The 26,310-nt window shown below is 32.1% G+C and overlaps 1 protein-coding gene across 7 annotated transcripts in view; it reads right to left on the minus strand.

Annotated features, from left to right (window-relative positions):
- Positions 1-26,310, minus strand: part of Cep112 (centrosomal protein 112) — a 472,978-nt gene that overhangs the window by 374,085 nt on the left and 72,583 nt on the right. For 5 of the 7 annotated variants that reach the window (XM_058572199.1, XM_058572198.1, XM_058572195.1 and 2 more), the window contains exons 8-11: positions 23,138-23,185; positions 22,796-22,873; positions 6,637-6,672; positions 564-650 (exon numbers count right to left, since the gene is read on the minus strand). In XM_058572199.1, the coding sequence (XP_058428182.1) occupies positions 564-650; positions 6,637-6,672; positions 22,796-22,873; positions 23,138-23,185 (249 nt within the window). The remainder of the gene's footprint in view (positions 1-563; positions 651-6,636; positions 6,673-22,795; positions 22,874-23,137; positions 23,186-26,310) is intronic. The other 2 variants (XM_046422633.2, XM_046422634.2) reach the window with 1 other exon arrangement.

The raw sequence follows: 26,310 nt of genomic DNA on the forward strand, positions 1-26,310 counted from the left end.
GTTAGAAGGACAAGTAAAATTTTTATTTAAAAATAAAGATTAAAAGATTTGAAGGCCAAATCTCAATAAGCTGCTCACAAAGAAGCCTACGCTATCAGTTCTAGCTTCACAGTGCAGCATCTGTATATAATATAGATACCAATCAGAAAAAAGTCCAAGAGTTGCTTCTTAAATTAAGAGAAAACTATAATTATCAATAAACTAAAAGAATATTAGGATGAAACAAAATCTAAGACAGCTGATGTGTTATTTCAATATTTACATAAGGTAATGACAGAATGAAGATTTAAAAAAACTCTTAAAAAGTCCAACCTTGAAATAATAGTAAAAGAAATAAAAGGAAATATAAATATAAGGTCTGAAATAAACATTTTGCAAATGAATTTTAAATATTAACTTCTGCTGGGAGGTTACACTAGCAAATTCCATTTATAAGACGGATTATCATAAGGTGCACAAACAAGTGGATGGTTTGAGAGGTAGATAAATAAATGGATCATCACAAGATCTAGAATATTTTCAATATTCAATAAAAATAAAATTAATAAGCATATGTGCCCTACCTTCTGGACATCAGCATCATGTTTCTGTTGAAGTTTAAGTTTTTCTTCATGAAATTTTGCTTCCATCATTTTTGTTTTCATGTCCAACTTCAAGGAAAATATTGCAAAGTTATAATTAATTTACTTTACCCTTTGGCAAAAATATACCATTAAATTAAAATAATGCCCTACATTTTAAAAAGTATTATTTTCCACTTTTACCTTGTAGCCCATGTTCTAGCAATCATACTACATCTACAAATATATCGACTACATTCTTTCAATTACTACCAAACTAATTAAAAATCTTTAAAATAAATTTCACTTTGTAGGCAAAACTGAAAATCACCTAAGTTATCCCCTACCTCCTCCTATCACCCACAAAAAATGTCCTTTTATAGTGGTATTCTGCTTATACATTTACATCCACATAGTATTCTAGCCCTTATTATTTTTTATTTTAATAGATCTCTTCCAACCTTTGGTTCCTTTGCTCACATCTACATTTTCATTCAAAATATTCTTATTTTGAATAAATATTAAATATTCTTTTTATTCAGTATCCTATATATTAAAACATGATAGATTGCGCATAAAACCCTTAAAAATAGCAAATTACTGAGAAACACACGTCCCTCTACTGGGACCACAGACTACCAATCCCTCAAGGCAATGACCTTGTAGCTTTTCAAGCATCCCTTAACAGCTCCTGTCCTCCCCACCAACACTACATGCAATAGTGTTGTAGGCAGAACCAGAAAAAATATCATCAATGCTTATTGGTAAGGAGTGTACCCTAAAATTAAAATAACAGTAGTAATGATTTATTCCTTACAATTTAAAAGAATGGATTCTGACAGAACTCATTTCTAACTATAATTCTAATCCCATTATATATCAATTATGTGACTTTGGACAAGTCATAACTTTGACATCACTTCCTCTTCTGCACATAAGGAAAATCATGCTTCCCTCAATGACTATGAAAATTCTATTCAATAGAATAACTTAAGGAACCATTCTCAGTACAATAAGTATACAAAGTAGGTATGCAGAAATATTCATCTACAATCTTAAGAAAAAATGTCCTTTTAAAATATTAGAAATGTGCTTTCAAAATAGTTTCTTGAAATTTTTTAGATGTATTTTATATTTCACTTATTTCAAACACAAAATTAATATAAACAACATAAACATACAGCCAAATTAAAATTTTACAAATAAAAGCTATATAACAGTTTCTAACTTTTAACCATTATAAACAGTAAAGGAGGCAGTTGCCTATTTACTATGCAAAAGGAAAAAGTCTGAACATTTCTTTTCCCGTGCCTATAAATCACGAGGTACTTCCTCCTTATCTTTGCTGAAAGGGAACTGATTGATCTAAATAAATAAGACAATCCTTAACAGAAGTGTTTTTGGGGTCTATTAAATAAAGCACAAAAGTCAGTATAACAAAACTGGCCAGGTGTAGAGGACACAGTTCACTGCCAGATGTCCCCATAATACCTTTTAGAGGACTTGTCATATCCTCAGCTTCTGAGGGTTGGCCCTAAATACCATGTAACTGTCTATGGTATCCCATTCACCACCTCTCACCTGTCCCACCTGAAACTGTATTGACCAAATTAGAAATAAACACCTAATATATGCTTAAGCGACTGATTACCTGGTGAATAAGTGGTTATTCAAATTCTCTCAAGAATCACAACAGAGACAGCAAATCTGTGTACGGTCAAGGAAAGTCAAAGAAGAAGAAGTGGTATCAAAATGACAACTTCCCAAAGCCACACAATGATATGTGGTGGGATTAGAATTATAGTTAAAAATGAGCTCTATCAGAATCTACTGTCCATACATATTCTTTTAAGTTGTAAGGAATGAATCCTGTCACCTCTGTTCTTTTAATTTTAGGATAGCTCCTTATATATATTTGACTTTCCATCAGACTATTTTGCTGAGAAACTGGAATGTTCTAGAGCACTATCATCAAGAGAAAGTAGATGAAGAAGTATGCAGAAGAAAGTGAAGCAAACACACAAACAGAAAAGAATATAAACAACTTAATATCTGAAACAAGAACCAAGTAAACTCTCTCTCCAATAATTTCTACGATATAAGGCTATAATTCAAAATCTGTGTGCCTTTTTATTTACGGTAGAATGATAGATTTCTGTTCTTTGGTATAACACTAAAGAAAAATTCAATTTAGCCCAAGACGTTCCCACATACTTTTTACTCAGAGATTCATTAATTGTTTATGTTTTGCTCTACATGCTTTAAGACTTTATATATAGATCTACATATGTGTGTGCGTATATGTATGTATGTATGTATGTATATGTATATATATGTATATATATATATATATATATATATATATATATATATGAGAGGGGGAAGAAGATGAGGAGAGAAAGAAAGAGACTTGCATATTATTTTCTAAATCACTTTTAAAGTTATTAACATCATGCCTCTATCCCTAAGAATTTAAGCATATATTTCCTTAGAACAAAAACACTGTCTTTCATAATAACAGCATAGTTGTAAAGATCAGAAAATATAATATTAACACAATAATATTTTCAAATGAGAAATGTATAGTCAGCTTAGAAATTATCACAATAATGCCATTTATAGCTAATATTTTCCCAGTCCAGGATCCAACCCAGGATCAGGCATTGAGTTTAGTTGTCATTATCAACTCTTTCCTTTAATCTGAACAACCTTTCTTAGTGTTTCTGAGCTGAAATTTTTGAAGAGTACAGTCAATTACTGTACTCTTTCTTAATCTGAATTTATCTGAAGTTTCTTAATGATCAGATTTCTTAGATTTTAGTAAGAATGGCACTACTGAGATGTTGTGCCCTTTTTTTACACCATTGTAAAAGGATATTGGCTTGTCCTAATATTTTCAATGTAAGGTTTAATGACTTTGTTAAAATATGGAATACCACAATTTTATAAAGGTATCATTAAAAAGAAAGTTTCCCTACAAACATCCCTTTAAAAAAAAATACCAGAAGAGTCTATGGAAACTCTGAACTTGATGCCATTGGATAGCTCTATATTTCTGCCCTGTACATTATGGAATGATTCATGAGAAAGTATCAGGATCAGAATACATAAATAGTGGGCTAAGGTTATGGCTCAGTGGCAGAGTGTTTGCCTAGCACACATGAGGCACTGGGTTCGATCCTTAGCACCACATAAAAATAAATACAGGTATTGTGTCTATCTACACCTAAAAAAAAACTTTAAGAAAAAAATACAGAAATAGTCTTACTAATGTAATATAAAAAGATAATATGAAAATACAAGGTTTAGGTGGAGATGTAGATCTAAATAAATATACATGTGTGAATCTATATTCACATTTTGTGTAAAAGACAAGAAAAAAATGCTTATTTAAGTTTAACAAAAAAGACTGAAATTAAAAGACAAAATATAATGCTTCTAATTTGTTTGACCTGTAAGTAATCCTGACACCAAACAATACTTAAATGTTCTTTTCCTGGGATCAGGATATATATCATTTCAAATTTGAAAGCCTGGAGACGTACCTAAGCTATAATGAAGAAAAGAGTACCAAACGAACCTCCCACTGTAAACCAGCATAGAATAGGACAAAATATATGAGGAAACTGTACTTGGCACTGAACAACAGGCAGTGCAGCATGGTGATCCTACAAATTGACCCCACAATTTCAGCTCAGAAACATAAAGAAAGATTGTTCAGATTAAAGGAGAGAGTTGATAACGACAACTAAAGTCAATGCCTGATCCTGGGTTGGATCCTGGACTGGGAAAATATAGGTATAAATGGCATTACTGTGATTATTTCAAAGCTGACTATAAATTTCTCATTTGATAATATGGTTCTTTGCCTGGGTACAACTGGAGTCCAGGTATACCACCATAGGCCCACTGAGCTGAAAAGGCAGAGGTCTGAGTTCACAGCAGTTAAAGAAGCAGGAATCTTAGGTACAGAGCACTAGAGAAGTCTAAGCTGCCCACTAGATTCCTCTGCCAGTCCTGGACTGTGAATTAGTGGGCTGGATGTGCAGGCACTGAATGAATAATGGAGCACAGCTGCTACAGGTAAAAAACATAACCAGGATTACAAATTAAACAGGGCTGGGAGACACCAAGGATACAGCAATATGGAGACATCTTCCTAAAAACTTGTGAACACATGGGCATCCAGTTGAAACACCATAAGGACTATACCTTAAACCTACACTAAACTTGCCTACAAAAGGCTATAAAAGCAAGCCTCTCAGATCCTCAGATAGACAGTATGTAAGCTGTGTCCATTAGGTTGGAGGGATTTGGATACATGTTTGACTTTCACAGATTTGCCCATAGAATACTAAGCCAAGTCTACACAACTTGAACAGTCTACAGGAATGAAAAAAAAATCAATATTCCATAAAGGAAAATAACAGAAGCCAGAGTTTCCACAATGTCCTTTGAACAAAAATTAATAAACATGCACAAAAAGAAATTTTGTACATAGGCAGAAACAAATTTTTTAAAAAGGCATTAATAAAACTCAAGATGACTGTTTACCACAGAAGTGTTTAATACAGCTAATACTAATAACTTCAAAAAACTCAAGGAACATATATTGGTAAAAAAAATGTTCATAAAACAGTAGCGATCAGAAGACAAATAAATTATATCTTAGAAATGCTGAAAGAATAAACACTTATCACAGAACTGTAATAAAAAGAAATACTAAAAGATCTTCCTAAGAATGAAAGCAAATTATATGAGATGAAAACTTACACATGAAGAAGAGTAGCAGAAATAGTAAAGTGGATAAATTAAAATTATTTTTATATTCTTATCATTTTATTTAAAGACAACTCTTTTAAAAAAATCTAACAATGAAATGTGGGTTTATAATGTACATAGAGTCATCACAACAATAGCACAGATGAAGTAGGGTTAAGTTGGATTACACTATTTTAAAATTATTAGATTTGGGGGCTGGGGATGTGGTTCAAGCGGTAGCGTGCTTGCCTGGCATGCGAGCGGCCCGGGTTCGATTCTCAGCACCACATACAAACAAAGATGTTGTGTCTGCAGAAAACTAAAAAAAAAATAAATATTAAAAAGTTTCTCTCTCTCTCTCTCTCTCTCTCTCTCTCTCTCTCTCTCTCTCTCTCTCTCAAAATTATTATATTTGGGAAGTGAGAATTGAAAGTAGGAGAAATTCAGTGTGGGTGATAAAACACTGACACTAAATAAACTTTTATAAGGTAAGGACACATATTTTAGCCCTAAAACAATAATTAAAGAAAAAAAAGAAGATATAACTAAGAAGTCAACAGAAGTTGTTAAAATGGAATAATAAAAAAGTGAATAAACAAAAATAAGCCAAGAAATGAGCAATGATGGAATGGAAAGAAAAAGAGGGGCTCAGTCAAAATGAATACCAAGAAGGCTGATATAATCATAATGAATAATGATTACATTAAATTTAAGTGCACTAAACATTCCAATTAAGTGATTGACTTGTGAAATATTCTTTAAATGGCCCCAGTATATGTTGTCTGCAAATAATCCATTTTAAATGTAAAAGCACAAATAGGTTGAAAATTAAAGGATAAAATGAAAACCACAAAATAAACCTGTAGATCTTTTACTGCACTTCTTTTCATTCATGAGAATAAAATACAATAAAATATCCGTAGGAAAAGAGTACAATAAAAGACCTAAGGGCTACTTCATAATGACAGAGGAAGACTTCCTAAGGATTCAATAGCAAAATTTCCCTTCACATTCAGAATTAGAAAATATTCATAATAGCTGCCATTCTGACTGGAGTGAGATGAAATTTTAGAGTATTTTAATCCAGAATATGAAAAGAACTCTTACAGGTCAATACTAAGATGAAATTGTTTTAAAATGTTTAGCAAAAATTTAAACAAATGCTTAATATTAAAAAGATAAATTGTCAATAAATGCATGATAAGATGCTCAATATAATACTAACTATCTGTAAATATAAATTAAAACAACCATGAGATCAAGCTGCACAAACACATGAAGGTAAGCAGGATAAGCTCAGTGGTAGAGTGCTTGCCTGGAATGTGTGAGGTCCTGAGTTCAATCTCCAGCACTTCAGGAAAAAAATAAAGAAATCTTAAATGCAAGTCGCTTAGTGAAAGAAGCCAGTCTGGAAAAGACAAACATAGGACATCTAGAAAAGATAAGGAGAGATGAATAGGTTGAGCACAAAGGATTTTTATGGCAATAAAACCATTCTGTTTGATACTATATGGTATATATATATATATATATATATATATATATATATATATATATATATAGCATTATGCATTTGTCAAAACCTATAGAATTTACAATACAAAGAATGAACCTATTGTAAACTATGGACTTGAGTTCATAACATTGTGTCAGAAATGGCTCATGGATTTTGTAAAAAGTGCACCACACTAATGTAAGACGTTAATATTAGAGGATACTGTTGAGGGGGAAGGTGAGCTAACTGGAAATTCTTCATACTTTCAGCTCAATTTTTCTATAAAACAAAAAGTGCCTGTTAAAAATCATATAACTTTTTTTAAAAAAACTTACAGTGAGATACCATTTACACCACTAAAATGGCTAAAATAAATTTTAATTGAGAATATCAGGTGTTGGTGAAGTTATGGAGCAACATGTACCCTCACTGCTGATTGGAGGGTAAAATGGCAGTTACCTGTAAAACACTTTAGCAGTTTTGTCCAAATCAAATGAAAGCTTAAATTTAAAAAAAAAAAAAAAAAGAAAGAAAATCTTACACACTAATTTTGATAGCATTCTTAGCCTTAAGAGCCAAAACTGAAAATAAACCAAATGTCAATTAACAGAATAGTGAATGATGAAGTTATGTTACATCCAAACAACAGAACATTATTTCAGAATGCTGAACAATTTTTTTAACTGCTGATGCATATAATAACATGGAAGAATCTCAGAAACTTTATGTTGGGCAAAATAAGCTAGATACAGAAGGTAAATAATGTATTAATTCCGTGTATCTCTAATTTATTCTTTTTCTAAGTTAATCAATTCTCTTTCCTTGTCTTCAGGTTTTTCAAATCCTGATGTCTCTTTTCTCAAATCTTCTACTTTTATCAATTATCTCTGACAAATCACAAATACAGAAAATTGAAAATAAAATATGTACCCGAATAACACATTTGAGATATTTCTTAAAAATATTTTTTCAAGTTGTAGATGGACATAGTACCTTTGTTTTATTTATTTGTTTATTTATTTATCTATCTATTTATTTATTTTTATGTGGATAATGAGGATCTATTTATCTATGTATCTATTTATTTATTTTTATGTGAATGATGAGGATCGAACCCAGTGTCTCCCATGTGCTGCTAGGCGAGCACTCTACCACTGAGATACAACCTCAGCCTCAAACAACATTTTTATGGGAGAAAAAAGGGACAATCATAAATCTATAGAATTGGGGGATAGAAAGAATATATTTAATACATATAGTTACAGGAAGTGGCTCAAGATTTTAACGGCAATGCATTACATCTTGAAATTCAACTTTAATTTTAAAATAAAAACATCGATGAGACAAATGTAATGATACTTCGCCGTATAATTATCACTACTACATTGAGGTATTATTCACAAGTATTCTGTGCATCCTAATTTTGCACCAAAGACAGTTTAGTAATAAATACTTTTTCAGGGGCTGGGGTTGTGGCTCAAGTGGTAGAATGCTCGCCTAAAAGCACATGGGAGGCACTGGATTCAATCCTCAGCACCACATAAAAATAAAATAAAGATATTGTATCCACCTAAAACTAAAAAATAAATATTTTTTAAAAATAAATATTTTCAGTGATTCCAGCACAATTTAAAAAGTTTCACATCATTATTATACTTTTTTGGCAAAAAAAAAAAAAAAAAGTATAAAATCAATGACAATCATGTGGTCACAGCAAAACTCAAAGAAAAGTTACTATATATAGCTATTATCAGTCATTAACCCCAAGATTTAAAATACGTATAAAATTAGCAGAAATTTTCTTGGGACAGAAGACAATTACGTTTTAAAAGGGTAAGAGAAAACTGAGTGAGGCATATAGAAATTACACAGTGTGAGACAGAGATACAAACATAAAGATGAAATAATAGTATAAATAGCCATTTCAAAGCAAAAATCCTCACTTAAATGATTAAGAAACATTATTATCATAAGAACAAACAATAATAAAAGCTAATACAAGAAAGTTGTTGTAGAAGTAGCTTTAGAAGAGCAATAGCAATAGCTATTGTTGACACAGGAGTAATAATAGAAGGTACAGTAGCAGCAGCACCAAGAAATGGGATAACAAAATTGAAAAAGGAAACTGACAACATATGCTTCATTACACACTATGTGCAAAGCACTGTTCCTAGAAGTTTATATGCATGATTTCATGTAATCTTCACAATGACTTTCTAACATAGGTGCTTTTATTGCCCCCATTTTACAGATCAAGAAACAAAGGCACAAAGTGGTACTGCTCAAGGTCACATGGCCAAGGAGGTATAAAGCCTGGCCTGATTCATATTCAGGAATCTGTCCACATCATAAAGTGATATAATTCTGAGTAATTTTTTAAATTTTTTAAATGAGGGTTCACCTGCTTTTAATAGAATAATACATAAACAGAACTCAAATGAGGAAAAGATGATGGGCTCTCTCAATAAATAATCATGTGGATTTAATAAATGAGTGTATAATAGAAAACCTGGCACAACTGGAAAGAGAGGCAGGGACAGGCACAGGACAGAATCATCACATTCTTATAAAACACATCATGGCTTAATGTTCTTCTCTGAAGGTTTCTTTTAATTTTTTAAAATTAGTTCAGAGCTCCTACCTTTTCAAGTCCATTGTTTGAAGGTACACTTTACCTCACTGATTTTTATTTAATAGAACTTACAAAAATCCTAGTTAAGGGTTACACAGAAGAACTTGCTGTTTAAATATTTGGGCTTTCACCACAAGAATATTATTCTCTTTTTTCCTTAATGAACTTTTCAATAAATATTCCATACATTCTTCATTTCCCTTCAGAATTTGTCTTTTGCTCTTATTAAAACTGTACTCTCAAGGTCACAATGACATTAGTATCATTTTCCATGCAAAGATCCTTTGGTGACTGGATCTAAAGGTGGATTTCATCCTTTTCTCGTTGGCAACTTGCACCAATCACCACTTCTGTCCTTGGCTTCTGCCATGGTCTCTTCTCACCCTGGAGGATATTTTTCTACCTCTTTTACATTATCTACTTCTGCATACCTAATAGTTAGCATTGATCTGAACCGAGTCCCACAGTCATCTTCCACTGTGTACAAATACTTTTCGTTGGTGATCTTTTCAGTATCTAATTTTAACCTCAAATGCAGATGAATCACAATTCTCAATCTCCAGGCCTCTTATCTTTCCTGGGTTCCAACTGTCCCTTAGACATCTCCAGTTAGATGTTTCCATGGCACATCAAATTCAACAATCATTAAAAAATAGTACCTACTATGTACAAACAAGTTCCTTATCTTTTATTCCTCTTTTCCAGTGAGTTGCCAAAATTCCATCCTAGCACACAGTGCCTCACTTGCAGCCTTACTATCACCAATCTGCTAGTCAGTCTTTCTTTGCAGTGCTAGGCATTAAACCCAGTTGCACCATTAGGCAAGTGCTCTACCACAGGGCTACAGTCCCAGCCCCAAACAGTCTTTCATTAACCCTTACCTCAACTCTTAGAATAGCCTCTTCACTAGTTTCCAATCTTTCACACGACTAATGCATCTGAGAAACTACTACCAATTTACTTTTCTAAAACATAGTTGAGAAAATGTTACTCTGTAGTTGACATTTCATGGCTCTGTCTTATGGACAACAACATACAGTTTTGACTTTACCACTCTCTTTTCTTTTTCTTAGCACCAGCCAAATGGTGGATGAGCTGCAGCTAAACATAGCTCTGTTTTCTTGATTCCAAGTCTGCTCTTACTATTAAAATCCCACACAATTCAACTCCTGGCTCAAATGTCACTTCCTTCATGAAGTCTACCTCAGGTTCCCCACACAGAAGCAAGATCTCTTTCCTCATTACACCTCACATTTCCTGTTCTACATTGCCTCACAACTGATTTACACTAACTTTCTTTCTTTCCTAGAACTGAAAAATATGTTTAAGGGACTTTCTCAAAATGTTTATTGAATAAAATAATTTCATAGGGCTAGAGATGTAGCTCAGTGATAGAACACTTCCTGCACATGTATGTGCAATGCCCTGGGTTCAATCCCCAGCACCACAAATAATAATAATTTTTTAGTCATACTTGTATTCTCTTTTCATTGTATAAGTATACTTATATGTGTGTATGTGTGTGTGTTAAAATTAAATTTTTAAATTTAGAAAAGTAAATAACTTAGGCTAAATTATAGAATCTTTAATGACAGACCAAAATAGAGTGAGTCACTAAGGAATATAAGAAAAAAACTTCATCCTAAAAACAGTGCATAAGAAAAGTAAAAGCCACCTTATTCCATTGCTTAAATCAACTATTGTTCAACTTATTCTCACCAACCAGCTTTCATGTTACAGAGGTTTTATGTGAAACTAAAATATTCATCTACACCATTTGTCCAAAAAAAAAAAATTATGGTTATAAATCTACTGGGAGGGACTGGGGTTGTGGCTCAGCGGTAGAGCACTTGCCTCGCATGTGTGAGGCTCTGGGTTTGATCCTCAGCACCACATAAAAATAAATACACAAAATCAAGGTGTTTAAAAAAAAAAAAAAAAGAATCAACTGGGATAGGGGCTGGGTTGGTGGCTCAGTGGTAGTGCACTTGCCTGGCATGTGTGAGGCACTGGGTTCTATTCTCAGCAACACAAATAAACAAATAAATAAATAAAGGTCTATCAATAACTAATAAAAATCAACTGGGATAAATGGAAAAAGGAAAGTCTTAACTCACTGAACCAAATCCCTAGGTAATATGACCAGAAGATTCCCTTAGAAAAACTACATTAACACCCTAGGGCTAAACAACCTACATCCAGAAAAAAGAGATAGACATCAAGATATCAGGGCTCACTTTGCAGTAATAAGAGTATATGCCAAGCCACCTTATGAGAAACTACTGCCAAAGCAAAGAAACTGAAATTGAATGCCTTCAATTTTTAGAGGGTATTCCCACAAGCTGTTTTTAAAAGTATTTCTGAAATTTCTACTTGAAATTTAAGAAATTCTATTTACAATGTCCAGTAAGCCCCCATCTTCTCTGAAATATTTACTTCAAACAGCTCTGATATTGGACATTCCTACCAGATGAGTCAACTTTAACTGATTTAATATAAAAGTCTCCTTGGGTGTAACAATATGCTACTTACAGTATAACTGGTTAAATTTTAAGATAATCACCAATATCATCTATACATTTTACTCAATATTTACAAACTTTGAATGAAGGATATATTTTTTAAAGCACATTCCCAAATGTTCTATTCACTCAGTTATTCAACATTACTCCTACAGAGAGCAGTTTTCTTATTCAGAATGCTACTTTTTATTCTAAATTGTTTTATATGTACTAATTTTGCTTAACATTTGCTACTAAATTAACAGAAATTGAAGATAAAAGAGCATAATAACCATTAATTACTATGTAAGGGGGAAAATGTATTAAAGTTATTTAGACAGTCATCATCCACACCTTTTAAAATAACAATGCCAGGTGCAGTGAAGTGCACCTGCAGTCCCAATGTGGAGGCTGAAGCAGGAGCATCCTTTGAGCCCCAGAGTTCATGGTCAGCTGGAGCAACATAGTGATAAACTGTCCCCCAAAATACATAAAACATAGCATAGCACAGAGTAGGACAGAACGATACAATTCATACCAAGGAACTCTCTATGCCTACATACCAATTAAGTTTTATAGCAAAAACAAAATATCTAAACCATTGGTCACCTATTACCAGATGTTATTGGCAAGAGCTGAATAATTTATTTGTTCAGTCACAGTTCCTATGTTTCAATAATTATTAGTCATAGGGGAGGGGAGGGGAGGGGAAGGGAGATAGTAGAGGATAGGAAAGGCAGCAGAATACAACAGACACTAGTGTGGCAATATGTAAATCAATGGATGTGTAACTGATGTGATTCTGCAATCTGTATACAGGGTAAAAATGGGAGTTCATAACCCACTTGAATCAAAGTGTGAAATATGATATATCAAGAACTATGTAATGTTTTGAACAACCAACAATAAAAATTAAAAAAAATAATAATAATAATTATTAGTCAAATAATCATGCAATACTTATTCACAAAATAACCACTACTCTGCCTGCTCAGATATCTAATTAATACAATCATCTTTCTAGACAATTTTGTTAGTTATTAGTCAGAAGAAATTATCATGTATGCAATTACAATTTTTCTGATTAATATCTCCACTACTATACTGAAACCTACTCTCAAAATATCAATTTGTGATATTTCATAAGACCAATTGTTATCCATTTTGCTTACTTATAAACTTGGCCCAAAATATAAATTATTTCTTAGGCTATCTCATACCTAGAGACAACTGATGTATGATATTCTCCTAAACAATAATTTTAATCATTTTGGAATGTATCCCACTAAAAGAAAAGATATTCAAATGCACATAGCACACACAGTTATTTTTCTTTCTCTAATTTAAAAAATGGCTTCATACTTCATGTATAACTTATATAAAGCACAAATATAATTATATAACCTACTGAGATATTGTTTCTTTTTTAACTTCTCTGTATGCATTAGTGAATACTTCCTTTTTTTACTTGAAACTTTCTCCTTTTCCTTCCTATTTCTTCCTATATCAACACCTGTACTGGGTATTGCATATTAACAACCCAGTATTGTTGTAACCTTAATAGAGAGTAAAAACTATTGGCAATAATCTAATCCTTGCCTGGATAGTACTTAAAATGGTATTCCTATTTATTAAATTTTGTTATCTTGTGTTTATCTAAATGATATATTTCACACAAAAAAAAATGTTGTAAATGAACCAACTGGTTGTGGTGACATATACTTGTAATCTTAGCAACTCAGGAGGCTAAGACAGAAGGATCTCAAGTTCAAGGCTAGCTTCAGCAAATTATCAAGACCCTGTCTCAAAATAAAAACTGAAAAGGCCTAGGGATGTAGTTCAATGGTAAAACACCCCTGGGTTGAATCCCAGTACCTCCCACTCCCAAAAAGGGTTTTAAATTACCAGTTCTTTCATTTATATGCAGATTTTCTTCTTGTATTCATTGAAATTTTACATTTAACTAGCTGACTCATAGGAAAAGAAATATAATTGGAATTACATGTAAGAAAGTAGCAACATCCTTTTTTTAGGCAATAGGTGGAACATTCAATGTGGATGGAGGTGAAATTCAAAGGAATTTTTCTATTTTATTTCACAAATAGAGAAATTTCTACAATCTGTTCTCGGAAAATTGACGTAGCTCTAAAAATTGATCTTTTTCTTTTTGTGTTGCCTCTTCTTCCATTTTCAATGACGACACTTTTACAAATATCTTTATCCACATCAGAAACCTTTTCTCAGATTACAGGAAAAAAAAACCCCACTGGATGATGCTCACTGTACAGAATTCTGTGATGTGGACATCAAAGGAAATGTGTTAGCCATTACAAAAGCAAACAAGTCAAAGTAAGTTTGTGAATGACGAGCTGAAGTTAAAATAAAGAATTGTTACTAAACATGTTTTAACATGGCGCTCAAAATAAATTGAAAGAACAGTTTAAAATATTTTGTAGGTATATTTTACAAACCAAAACAAAACCAATATAATTACTTAACTCTGATTATACTATAAATATTACTCATTTAACATCTAAAGTATCTTTCACACAATTATAAATCTAAAATGGAAGTTGTGCTTGTAAAGTTTGATTTCTGAATGCTAATCAGATATTCTAAGATGCTAAAATTTCAACAGAATTATTTTATAAAATGCTTGATGCTGAAGATAAACTCTGTAATCTGTATAAAATTTCATATAACTTGATTTGCTCCATATTTACTCTTCCTTTAATTTTTTGCTTCTACTCTGTCTCATCCTCCCTCACAGTCATCATATCCTACATCTATTCTGAATTCTCCTGGATAGCAAACCCTTTTAAAATCTTTCTTGTTTTTACTATTGGCAATTACTTACCATACTATTTCTGCTTATAGGACCAATTAACATCATAGATGTCAAAATAAGAATTGAGTATTTCGTTTAATGCTGTATATTGCTTGCATTAGTTATTATTTGTCTCCCCCCTAAACTGTGAGGTACTAGAAACCTCCAGAGATACTATAATTTCAGAGCTCTACCAATTCAGATTCTTATTGATGAATAGATAAACATATAAACAGTATGAAAAAGCAGAGGAGCAAAAACCATGCTCTGCAAAAACACCAAAATATCTCCTTAACAGAATCCAATGATATCACAGTGGAGGAAATGTCAGAGAAGGAATTTAGAAAGTTCATAGTTAAAACCAATCTGCAAGGTAAAAGACATTGTAAGGAATGAAATCAGAAAGTACAAGAAGTGAAAGATCATTTTGATAAGGAGATAGAAATCCTGAAGAAGAATCAATCAGAAATTCTTAAAATTAAGGAATCAATAAACCAAATTAAAAACTTAATAGAAAGCATCACCAGCAAACTAGATGACTGGAAGACAGAGTTTCAGGCAATGAAGACAAAATATATAATGTTGAACATAAAGGTGACCATGGAGAAAGGAGGTTAAAAGATCACAAACAGAACTTTCAAGAAATATGGGATAACATGAAAAGACCAAATTAAAGATTTATTGGAATACACGAAGGCTCAGAAATACAAACCAAAGGAATGTACAAACTTTTCATGAAATAATATCAGAAAGATTCCCAAACCTTAAAAATGAAATATAAAATTAAAAAAAAATCAAATACAAGAGCTTATAGGACTCCAAATATACAAAATTACAACAGACCTATACCAGGGTACATTACTATGAAAATGCCCAACATGAAAATAAGGAAAGAATTTTAAAGTTTGCTAGAGGGAAACAACAGGTTATAATTAGAAGGAAACCAATAAGAATCTCAGCTGACTTCTCAACTCAGAACCTCAAATCGAGAAGGTCATGGGATAATATATACCAAGCTCTGAAAGAAAATAGAGGCAACCAAAATACCATACCCAGCAAAATTAAGCTTTCGATTTGATGATGAAATAAAAACTTTCAATGATAAATAAATGTTAAAAAGAATTTTCAACTTGAAAACCTCCACTAACAAACATATTCACTAAAATATTTCATGATGAAACAGAAAATTAAAAACCAGCAATGGGAAGAACTACACTACAAGAATTGTCAATCAAAGGAGAAACTAATTCAAATTAAAAATCAGAAATAAATCAAAATGTCAGGGAATAAAAATCATTTCTCAATAACATTGAATGTAAATGGCCTAAACTCATTAATCAAAAGACATAGACTGTCAAATTAAATTAAAAAATAAGACCCAATAATATGCTGTCTCCTAGAGACTCAACGCATAGGCACAGTGTTAAGATAAAAGGATGGGGAAAAAAAACATATCATTCACATGGATCTCATAAACAAGCAGGGGTTTCTATTCATGCATCAGATAAAGTGGACTTCAAACCAAAGTTAATCAAAAGGGACAAAGAAGGTCATTTCATACTGCTTAAGGGAATTATACATCACAAAGACATAACATTAATAAATATTTATGCCCCAAACAATGGAGCATCTACATTCATCAAACAAACTCTTCTCAATTTCAAGAATCAATAGACGACAACACAATAATAGTGAATAACTTTATCACACCTTTCTCATCACTGGATGATCCTCCAAACAAAAACTAAATAAGAAGTGCTAGAACTAAAAAATACAATTAATAATTTGGACTTAAGAGATATAAATATTTTATCCATTAATGACTAAATACACTTTCTTCTCAGCAGCACACAGATCATTTTCTAAAATAGACTATGTCTTAGGCCACAAAGCAACTCTTAGCAAATAGGAAAAAACAGAGATAATACCTTCTATTCTATCAAATCATAATAGAATGAAATCAGAAATTAACAATGTAATAAAATATAGATGCTACTCTAACATCTGGAAACTAAATAATACATTATTTAATGATCAATGGATAGTAGAAGACATTAGGCATAAAATAAAAAAACATTTAGAGGTAAATGAGAATAGTGACACAACATATCAAACTCCCTGGGACACTATAAAGGCAGTTCTAAGAGAAAAGTTCACAGCATTGAGATCATTGGTTAAAAGAACGAAAAATCAACAAAAAATCCCTAACATTACATCTAATGGCCCTAGAAAAAGAAGACAAAAAAGACAAAAGGCAGTAAAAGACAGGAAATAATTAACATCAGAGCTGAAATCAATGCAATTTAAACAAAATGAAAAGAAATTCAAACAAAAACTGAGTGAAACAAAAATATTGATTCTTTGAAAAAATAAATAAAATTGACAAACCCTTAGCCATGCTAACTAAGAGAAACAGGGAAAAACTCAAATTTTTAAAATTGTGATGAAAAAGAAAATTTCACAACAGACACCACTGAAATACAGATGATAATCTGAAACCATTCTGAAAACTTACACTCCAACAAAATAGAAAATGTTGAAGACATCATCAAATTTCTAGAGGCATATGAACTACCAGAATCAAACCAGAAGGATATAGGGGAAAAAATGTCTTATTTTTTATTCTAATTTGTTATATATGACAACAGAATGCTTTTCAATTCATAGTACACATCTAGAGCTCTCTGGTTGTATACAAAGTAGAGTCACACCATTCATCTTCATACAAGGACATAGAAAATATAAACAGATCAATTTCAAGCAATAAAACTGAAGAGGCCAAAAAAAGAAAAGACAGGACTAGATGGATTCTCAGCCAAGTTCTACCAGACCTTCAAAGAAGAACTAATAACAACCCTCCTCAAAGTATTTCATGGAATAGAAAAGAAGGACCCTTTCCAAATTCATTCTATGAAGCTGGTATCACCCTGATACCAAAACCAGACAAAGACACATCAAGGAAAGAAAACTTCAGACCAATATCCCTGATGAACATATATGAAAATTTTTAATAAAATACCGGCAAATCACACACAAAAACTCATTAAAAAGATAATGCACCATGATCAGGTAATTTTCATTCTGGAGATGCCAGGTTGGTTCAATATATGAAAATCCATAAATGTAATTCACCACATCAATAGACATAAAGACAGAATGACATGATTATCTCAATCGATACAAAAAAAGCATTTGACTAAATACGGCATTCATATCATGTTCTTATAATAGTAGGAACATACCTTAACATTGTAAAAGTTATATAAGTTAAACCCAAAGTCAACATTATTCTAAATAGAGAAAAACTGACAGCATTTCCCTAAAAACTGGAGCAAGACAGAGATGCCCTCTTTCACCACTTCTATTCAACATTACTGTTGAAACCCTAGCCAGAGCAATTAGACAAAAGAAAAAAATTAAAGGGATACAAATAGGAAAAGAAAAACTATCCCTATTTGCCAACAACATGATCCTATATTTAGAAGACCAAAAAAACTCCACCAAAAAACTTCTAGAACTCATAAATGAATTCAGCAAAGTAGCAGGATATAAAATTAACACCCATAAATCAATTGCATTCCTTCATACCAATGATGAATCAACTGAAAGAAAAATTAGTAAAGCCACGCTGTTTACAATAGCCTCAACAACAATAAAATACCTTGAAATCAATGTAACTAAAGGGGTGAAAGACCTCTACAACGAAAACTAAAAAAACAGAAAATGGAAGGATCTCCCATATTCTTGAATAGGCATAATTGATATCATAATAAAATAAATGTAAGTAATGATAATTGTCATCTTACAGTTAATTTAACAAGTTTATAATTTCCCGTTGATGACAATACAAGGAAAGACATTCTCATACACCACTGATGTGAGTAGAAACGGACATAACCTTTTTTTACAAACAGTTTTATTAAGACATAATTCATATGCCACACGATTCACACATTTAAACTATACAATTCAAAACTTTTTAACATATCAGAGCTATGAAAAAGAATAAGGCTATAGTTTTAGTAGGGAAAATTCATTAGAAGATATATTGTAGTCAAAAAAGCAGTGAAGCACACTGGGTGCAATGGTACATGCCTGTAATCCCAGGGACTCAAGAGGCTGAGGCAGCAGAATCACAAGTTTAAAAGCAGCCCCAGCCACTGAGTGAGGACCTAAGCAATGCAGCAAGACCCTCTCTCTAAATAAAACATTTTAAAAGGCTGGAGATGTGGCTCAGTGGTTAAGCGACCCTAGGTTCAATCTCTAATACCAAAAAATAAAAGAAAAAAAAGGCAATGAAGCAGCATATAAAATACAGCCTATGGACTCATTTATATGAAACACATTCCTAGACAATTTTAAAGAGAAATTACACTAAATTTTTAGCAATGATTACTACTAAAGAATGAATATTAGGGTTAAGAAAGCAAACATTAGGTATTTAATTCTTAAGCATTATTATTTTACTTAAAAATAAAATTTACTCACTTGAAAGAAGATTATTTATTGTTTTAAAAACATCACCCAACAACAACAAAACTATTTTTAGGTCAGAACATTCACAAGGCACACCAGAACTACTTAACCTTCTCATGCAAGGTTTTCACTAAATTCAAAACACAAAAGCATTTATCAACGTGTCCACAATTAAATGCTTAAAAAGCTGATTTAAGAAAACAAACATAAGATAATTCTTCTAAAGGAAAACAATACATTTTATAATATAACTATGCATTTACCTTTAGGAATAAAAATTTTTTACAGAAATATCTCTGAAAGAGGGAGGAAAATAATAAAAACAACACAAGCATTGTTTTTTATTTTAAAAATTAAAATAAAACTAGGGCTGAGGTTGTGGCTCAGTGGCAGAGCACTTGCCTGGCATGTACATGGCCTTGGGTTGATCCTCAGCACCATGTAAAAATTAATAAATAAAATGAATAAATAAATAAAATAAAGATATTGTGTCCAACTACAACAAAAATCTGAAAAACTTTAATAGAAAAATATGTTTAACAATAACAATAAAATCAGTTTAAAATTAGTATTTTTATATTTAAAAAGGCAATCTAAACTGCTAGATTCCTTTGACTTTAAATGTCTCCTGATTATGTTTGACTTTTTATTTTCACATAATAAATCCTTTACTTGTATCTTATAACAACATGCAGTTTTCAACAAGCTTCCAAATCTTCATTTTATTCTAGAAATTATGTTGTTTATAATAAACTCACAAAACCCATCATTTCAATTTTATCACAGTGTATAATTCAGTGTTCCAAGGAAATATTTAGAGATGAATACAGAGATGAAAGTATCAGGATATTCTTCTGAGATTTATTTATATTGGGAAAAACTGTAAACAATCTCAACACCCAACACCAGGAGTGACGAAAGTTACTTGGGGATACTTAGGAACAACGTTTAATAGCAAGAAAATTACTCAAGATATATGTAACAACATATACAACATCATCCCAATTTTCTAAGGAAAATGAACGTGCTTACAGGCTAAATATAAAAAAGAATAAAAGACCATGACATTTTTTAACAGTATTTTTTATTTCTATGTGTGATTTTCTAGATGATTTTACATTTACATATATTTATTTCTCTATCTTCAAAAACTTCATCAATAAAATCCACATCAACTGTAATCAGAAACTTTACTTTAAAAAAAAAGATAAAACTAAGATAGCTTTCACACTGGACAATCAACATAAACTTTTAAATGTTTTATGATGGAGAAAAATATGAACAAAACACTTCATCAAAATAAGACAAAAATGACTACTAATAATGCAAAATGATTTTAGAAAAATGTATAGTGGATAATTGATATTTACTTGCAAATCTCTCAAGGATACCACAAACATTCTTACAGTAAGCCAAAAAGAATAACAAAAAGAGTGTAGGAAAAAATAATGCTGTGCACATTTACAAACAATCTCTGATGAAATACCTGACAACTTTAAATATTTTTCTTTAAAGACACATGTCATGAACATTGATATGCTCACTCCTGATCCAAAATTTTCTATTGTCTGATTTTCATGTATTCTTAAAAAAGATAAAGAAAAGATCAACCTTACAAGAAATGCTAATGACAAAACTTTAGCTAGACTGCGAAAAAGTAAAGAAGATTCAAATGAATAAAATTAGAAATAAAAGAGACATTGAAACCAATATTTCAGAAATATAAGGGTCATCAGAAACCACTAAGAAAAATTATTCACCAACAGATTGATAGCCTAGAGAAATGGATAAATTTCTAAACACACACAACCCATCAAAACTAAATTTTGAAGAAAAATAAAATATGAACAAACCAATAACAAGTGAAGAGATTAAATCATTAATAAAGTTTCTCAACAGAGAAAAGTTCAAAACCTGATGGCCTCACTGCTAAATAATACCAAACATCTAAAGAACAATTAATACCAATCCTGCCCAAATTGACTTAAGAGAGATTAAAGGCAAGCATAAGATCTGAAACTGTAAAACTACTATAAGAGAATTAGGAAAAAGCTTCATGAAGCTTTCCAGACATTGGTCTGGAAAAGGATTTTTTTAGAACAGATCACAAAAGTGCAGGAAACAAAAGCAAAAGCAGACAAATAGGATTGATTATGTCAACCTGAAATAGGATCACATCTGCACAGCCAAGGAGACAATTAACAGAGATGAACTATGTAATGGGACAAAAGGTATACACTTGAAGGCAGAATAATATCCAAAATATATAAAGAACTCAAAACAATTCCACAGAAGAAAAACAAAGAATTAGATTATAAAATGGGCAAAGGAACTAAGCAGACATTTCACAAAGGAAATTTTTAAAAAATGATATCACTAGCCATTAAGGAGATGCAAACTAAAATTACAATAAGACATCGCCTCACACTTGTTAGAATGGCTATTACCAAAAAGACAAATGATTAAGTGTTGCAAGGCAGGTGGAAAAAAAGAGAATCCTTGTATATTGGAGGTGGAAATGTAAATTAGTACAGTCTTTATGGAAAACTATATGGAGGTTCCTCAAAAAACTAAAATTGAAATTGTCATATAATCTACCAAGCCTGCTTCTGGTACTTATCTGAAAGATTTGAGACCAGCATGTTAATAGATATTTGCACACCCATGTTCACTGCCACACCTATTGACAACAGCTGTTACAAACTCAACCTATGTGTCCATCAATGAACAAATAAAGAGAATGCAGTATGCATACATAACAAAATGCTACTTGACCTTAAAAAAGAAATCATCATTTATAACATAGATGGAGACAGAATATCATGCTAAGTGAAACAAGCCAAACACAGAAAAATAAGTACAACATGTTTACTTTTTATAGAATTTAAAACAACTGAACTCATAGAAGCAGAGTAAATTGGTAGTTACAAGAGCCTGGGAGAGATTATAAGGTACAAAGTCTCACTTAGAAGGAATAAGGCTTATTTTAGATCTATTCCACAGATGAGAAATACATCTAACAATTGAATAGTGTACAGGGCAAATCACTGAGTTTAAATCTCAAATACTCTCATCAAAAAACAGAATATTATATCATATTGATACAGCATAGCTTAATTTAGCATATCAACTTAAGTAGTAGGATCAGTAATAATAATAAACAGAATAGTGACAACAAAAAGATGTGTTATAAGTAAACTGAGATAAAAGAAGGGTAGAGAGATTCACTAAAGTTAAAGATACTGCTTCTAAAAATTGCCATTTCTTCTGGCCCCCTGATAATTAGGACTTGAAAGTTAGGAGAGAGGCCCTCAGCATATCCCTGCCTGGTAGGAGTGAAGCTGGGACACTCAAGATGGGAGATGGGTGTTAAAAATATTGAAAGACAAACCTGCATAAGCTGCATCATGATTTTATATTTGTACAAAAGATAATCTCTTCCTATCATGCATCATTATTCTATCTAGGATCAGAAAGCATCTATTATATAAAATCCTAAAGCTATGTTAACAAGTAGGTGCATAGAAAATATCCCAATCCTACCTCTTTCTCATGCATTCGAGAAAGAAAATGATCATCATGGAAACTGCTGGATTTTCTCAGGCTGAACTTGGGAGTCATCTGTGGAATGAGTAACAGTTTTTTAATAATTTTTCAGACCTGGTTTGTCTTCACCCCAAAAGTAAACTTCTAAAATGCCTGAAACCCATACCAAATCATCAGAGAAAAAAAGTGATTTATTCACTTTCAAATGAGATAATTTTTAAAAATTACTGTGCCTTATAATATGGAACAATACAATTTTCTATTAAGTATTTGATTGATTGATTGATTGATTGGTTTTTAAATCTGTCCCCCAAAAAATCCAGTGGAATTCTCACCTACCAGAGAAACTGGGAGAGGCTTCTGTCTCAGGTACCGAGGATTTTCTATCTGAAGATATAAAAATAAAATAATAGTTTATTAATTTTCAAATTGATAAAATATAGACTTAAGCTGCTATATCAAAACATTTTCTATAATAAACCAATATTTAGTTCAGTTTTAGAATGAATATATAATACATGTTAGTGGTCCGCTAATAAATAAAATATAAAACAAACTCCTTTGCATGCATAAATGCACCTTCAAGATCCTCTCACTGCCAAACTTGCCAGTCTCATCTTCCATTACTCTTTACTTCACATTTCATGCTCCTAAAATCCTGAGTCACTTGTGTTACCAGAAAGTGATAGGTCTTCTTGTGCCTTTCTGCCTGTGAGTTTGTTCATCACTCTGTATGCTATAAGCATCAACTACCTATTCATTCTTCAAATCTCAATTTGATCACTACACTCCCAGACAAACCTGGTATGTGACTCCTTAAGCATAGCTCCATACTAGCAAAGGACAGTCCTTTGAGACTTCCCTTCTATCTTTTGGGCTTCATCTGTCTCCCACCATACCCTACATTCCAAATACACTCGATAATTTGCTTTATCTTGAAAGCACTATACTCCCACATCCCCATCATTAAGTCTTTGAAAATAAAACCCTTTTCCCCATGTCTTCACATGATTAACTTATTTAAGACTTGCTAATTAGAAATGACCTTCCCCAAGAAACTTAGTTCCTACCATGTTAGTAGTATCCCAGATGTTCATTCCCTTTTATGATCTAGTATCCACCCCCAAAAGAATGTGGACTACCTTGTTATCACTTTGTCCCTAACGTCCACCAGAGTGCCCAACAGTGTTCATTAGTGAGGGAAGCAAGAAGAAGGAGAGGAAGGCACAGACAACCCGGTCCCACCGTCTTCTCAGTTCCCAGAGTACCCTGTGTTTACGCTCTTGTAGTCCTTCCATGGTATTTTAAGTGTCTATAGTATGTCTCCACATTGCCTTGGGGCAATGAGTACAATATGAGTACAGAATGAGTACAATAATGACAACGTCTCAAATTTTGTATCTCTGTTACCTAGCATAATATCTAGTAGCTTTTCAGTGAAAAAATTATTGAAATCAGATACAATGATTATTATCTCAACTATTCACAAATAAACTGAAAATGAAAAATCATTATGACAGAAGTCTAATTTCTTCACATTATGCACTCACAATGCACTACATGTATTATCTACATAATATAGAAGAACAAAAATTCGGCGAGAATAGTGAGTGGCACCAGGGAGCAAAACATTTGAATTAAGTGATAAATGTTTTCAAACATATACTATTGGACTCCATGTCTCTGAAATATCATTTTGTTTGCAAACAAAATTCCCCAAGTAATTTATTACGGTTAAAAATCATGGAAAATGAACAATTTGATTCAGTTTAACAATAAAAATAAGATGAATACAAAGAATCCGTTAATCAAAGAATATGGAGGCAATAAACTTGAAAAAAAAAAAGAACTTAGGTAAAACAGAGAAGAGTTTCAATAGCAACAGATAAGATCTGAAGAGGAACTATATTACAGTACCTAGATTAAGAGGAATATTCAAACCAATTTTCTTTTACATGGAGGGCATATACCATAAGGTAATGGCAACCAATCAAATTTAAATTTCTCTCCCTAGCCTCCAAGACCCATGCAGATCAATAGAACAACCAAATAAAAACACCCATCAGCCAGGCCTACAATATAGTGAAGAGAAAGAATACTAATTCCTGGATTAAGTGGTCCACATAAAGATCCGAGACCAGCAGAATGAAATCTTGAGCCAAATCAAAGTGATACAGCAGGGAGGGCAACAGGGGAACACCTCAGGGTCCTAGAGATGGTAAGGACATAAGCATCATCAAATACTGACCTGCCAAAGGAGAGTGGCCTACCTTTATGCAGCTTGTACTAAAATAAAAGGGCGGGGGAAGGAGAAGTGATAGGTCAGAATATTATAAATGGAGAACAAACAGAAGGCTTGGAAAAGTGCAAAAAAAAAAAAAAAAACCAGAAAAAGAAGCCTTAGGAAGGATAAGGTTCTACATAAACAAGACAGAATCAAAGAATCCAAAGATAACAAACCAAAATAACAACCAAAAAAGTCACCATTTATTAAAGAAACAGAACTTTGGTGTGGCAGAAGAGGGCCTTTCTGAACCGAAAATAAAGTAAGACGATCAAACTAACACCTAGCATAACATCATTAGTTATTGCTGATTCAGAAAAATCTAAAATAAATAATCATGAACAGAACAAAAAAATCCAATAACCATAACAACTTAGTATAAAAATAGAAAATCAAAAACAAAACCTTCCAACAAAAGGAAATGCTTTTCTTAAAAAGCCCGAATTAGGAAAAAAAGAATAACAGTTCTTCTTTTGAGTCCTCTTCCTCTAGCACTTCCGCCTCATACTTTTGTGCCACCCACTTACCATAGGCCACTCATTAACAGGTATTTCATTGTTTTGTTCCATCACTAACAGGACAACACACATGCAAATATAACTGCAGATATAAGAAACACTGGATACCAGAATTTAAAAAATAGGAAAAAAATGTTAAATAGGAGCTAACCAAATTAAAGAGAAAATGGAAGTCAAACAAAAATCATCTAAGAAATAGAGCCCATATTAAGAGTTACACAAGTTAAAAAAGATAACTAAAGCAAAAGCAGGAGATACAGAAGACAGGATATGAAACTAAGAGGTGAAACTGAATATGGTTAAACAAAACATATTTTAAAAGAGCAAAGAAAAACTTTCAAATGTGGACAAGAATCCAATAAATGTATAATTAGATTCCTTAAAGAAGAAAATTAATTGAACACAACCCAGTATTTAAGCATTAAGAAAACTTCTTTTGGGGGATAGTAGAGGATAGGAAAGGTAGCAGAATACAACAGTTACTAATAGGGCATTATGTAAAATTGTGGATGTGTAACCAATGTGATTCTGCAATCTGTATTTGGGGTAAAAATGGGAGTTCATAACCCACTTGAATCTAATGTATGAAATATGATATGTCAAGAGCTTTGTAATGTTTTGAACAACCATTTAAAAAAAAGAAGAAGAAGAAAAGAAAACTTCCTTTGCTGCAATCTGGCTGGGCACAAATCACGAGCCACTCAAGCAGG

This window comes from Marmota monax, unplaced genomic scaffold (genome assembly GCF_021218885.2).
Source record: "Marmota monax isolate L192 unplaced genomic scaffold, Marmota_monax_Labrador192_F-V1.1 WCK01_AAM20220418_F8-fsc00173, whole genome shotgun sequence".
Lineage (NCBI taxonomy): Eukaryota > Metazoa > Chordata > Mammalia > Rodentia > Sciuridae > Marmota > Marmota monax.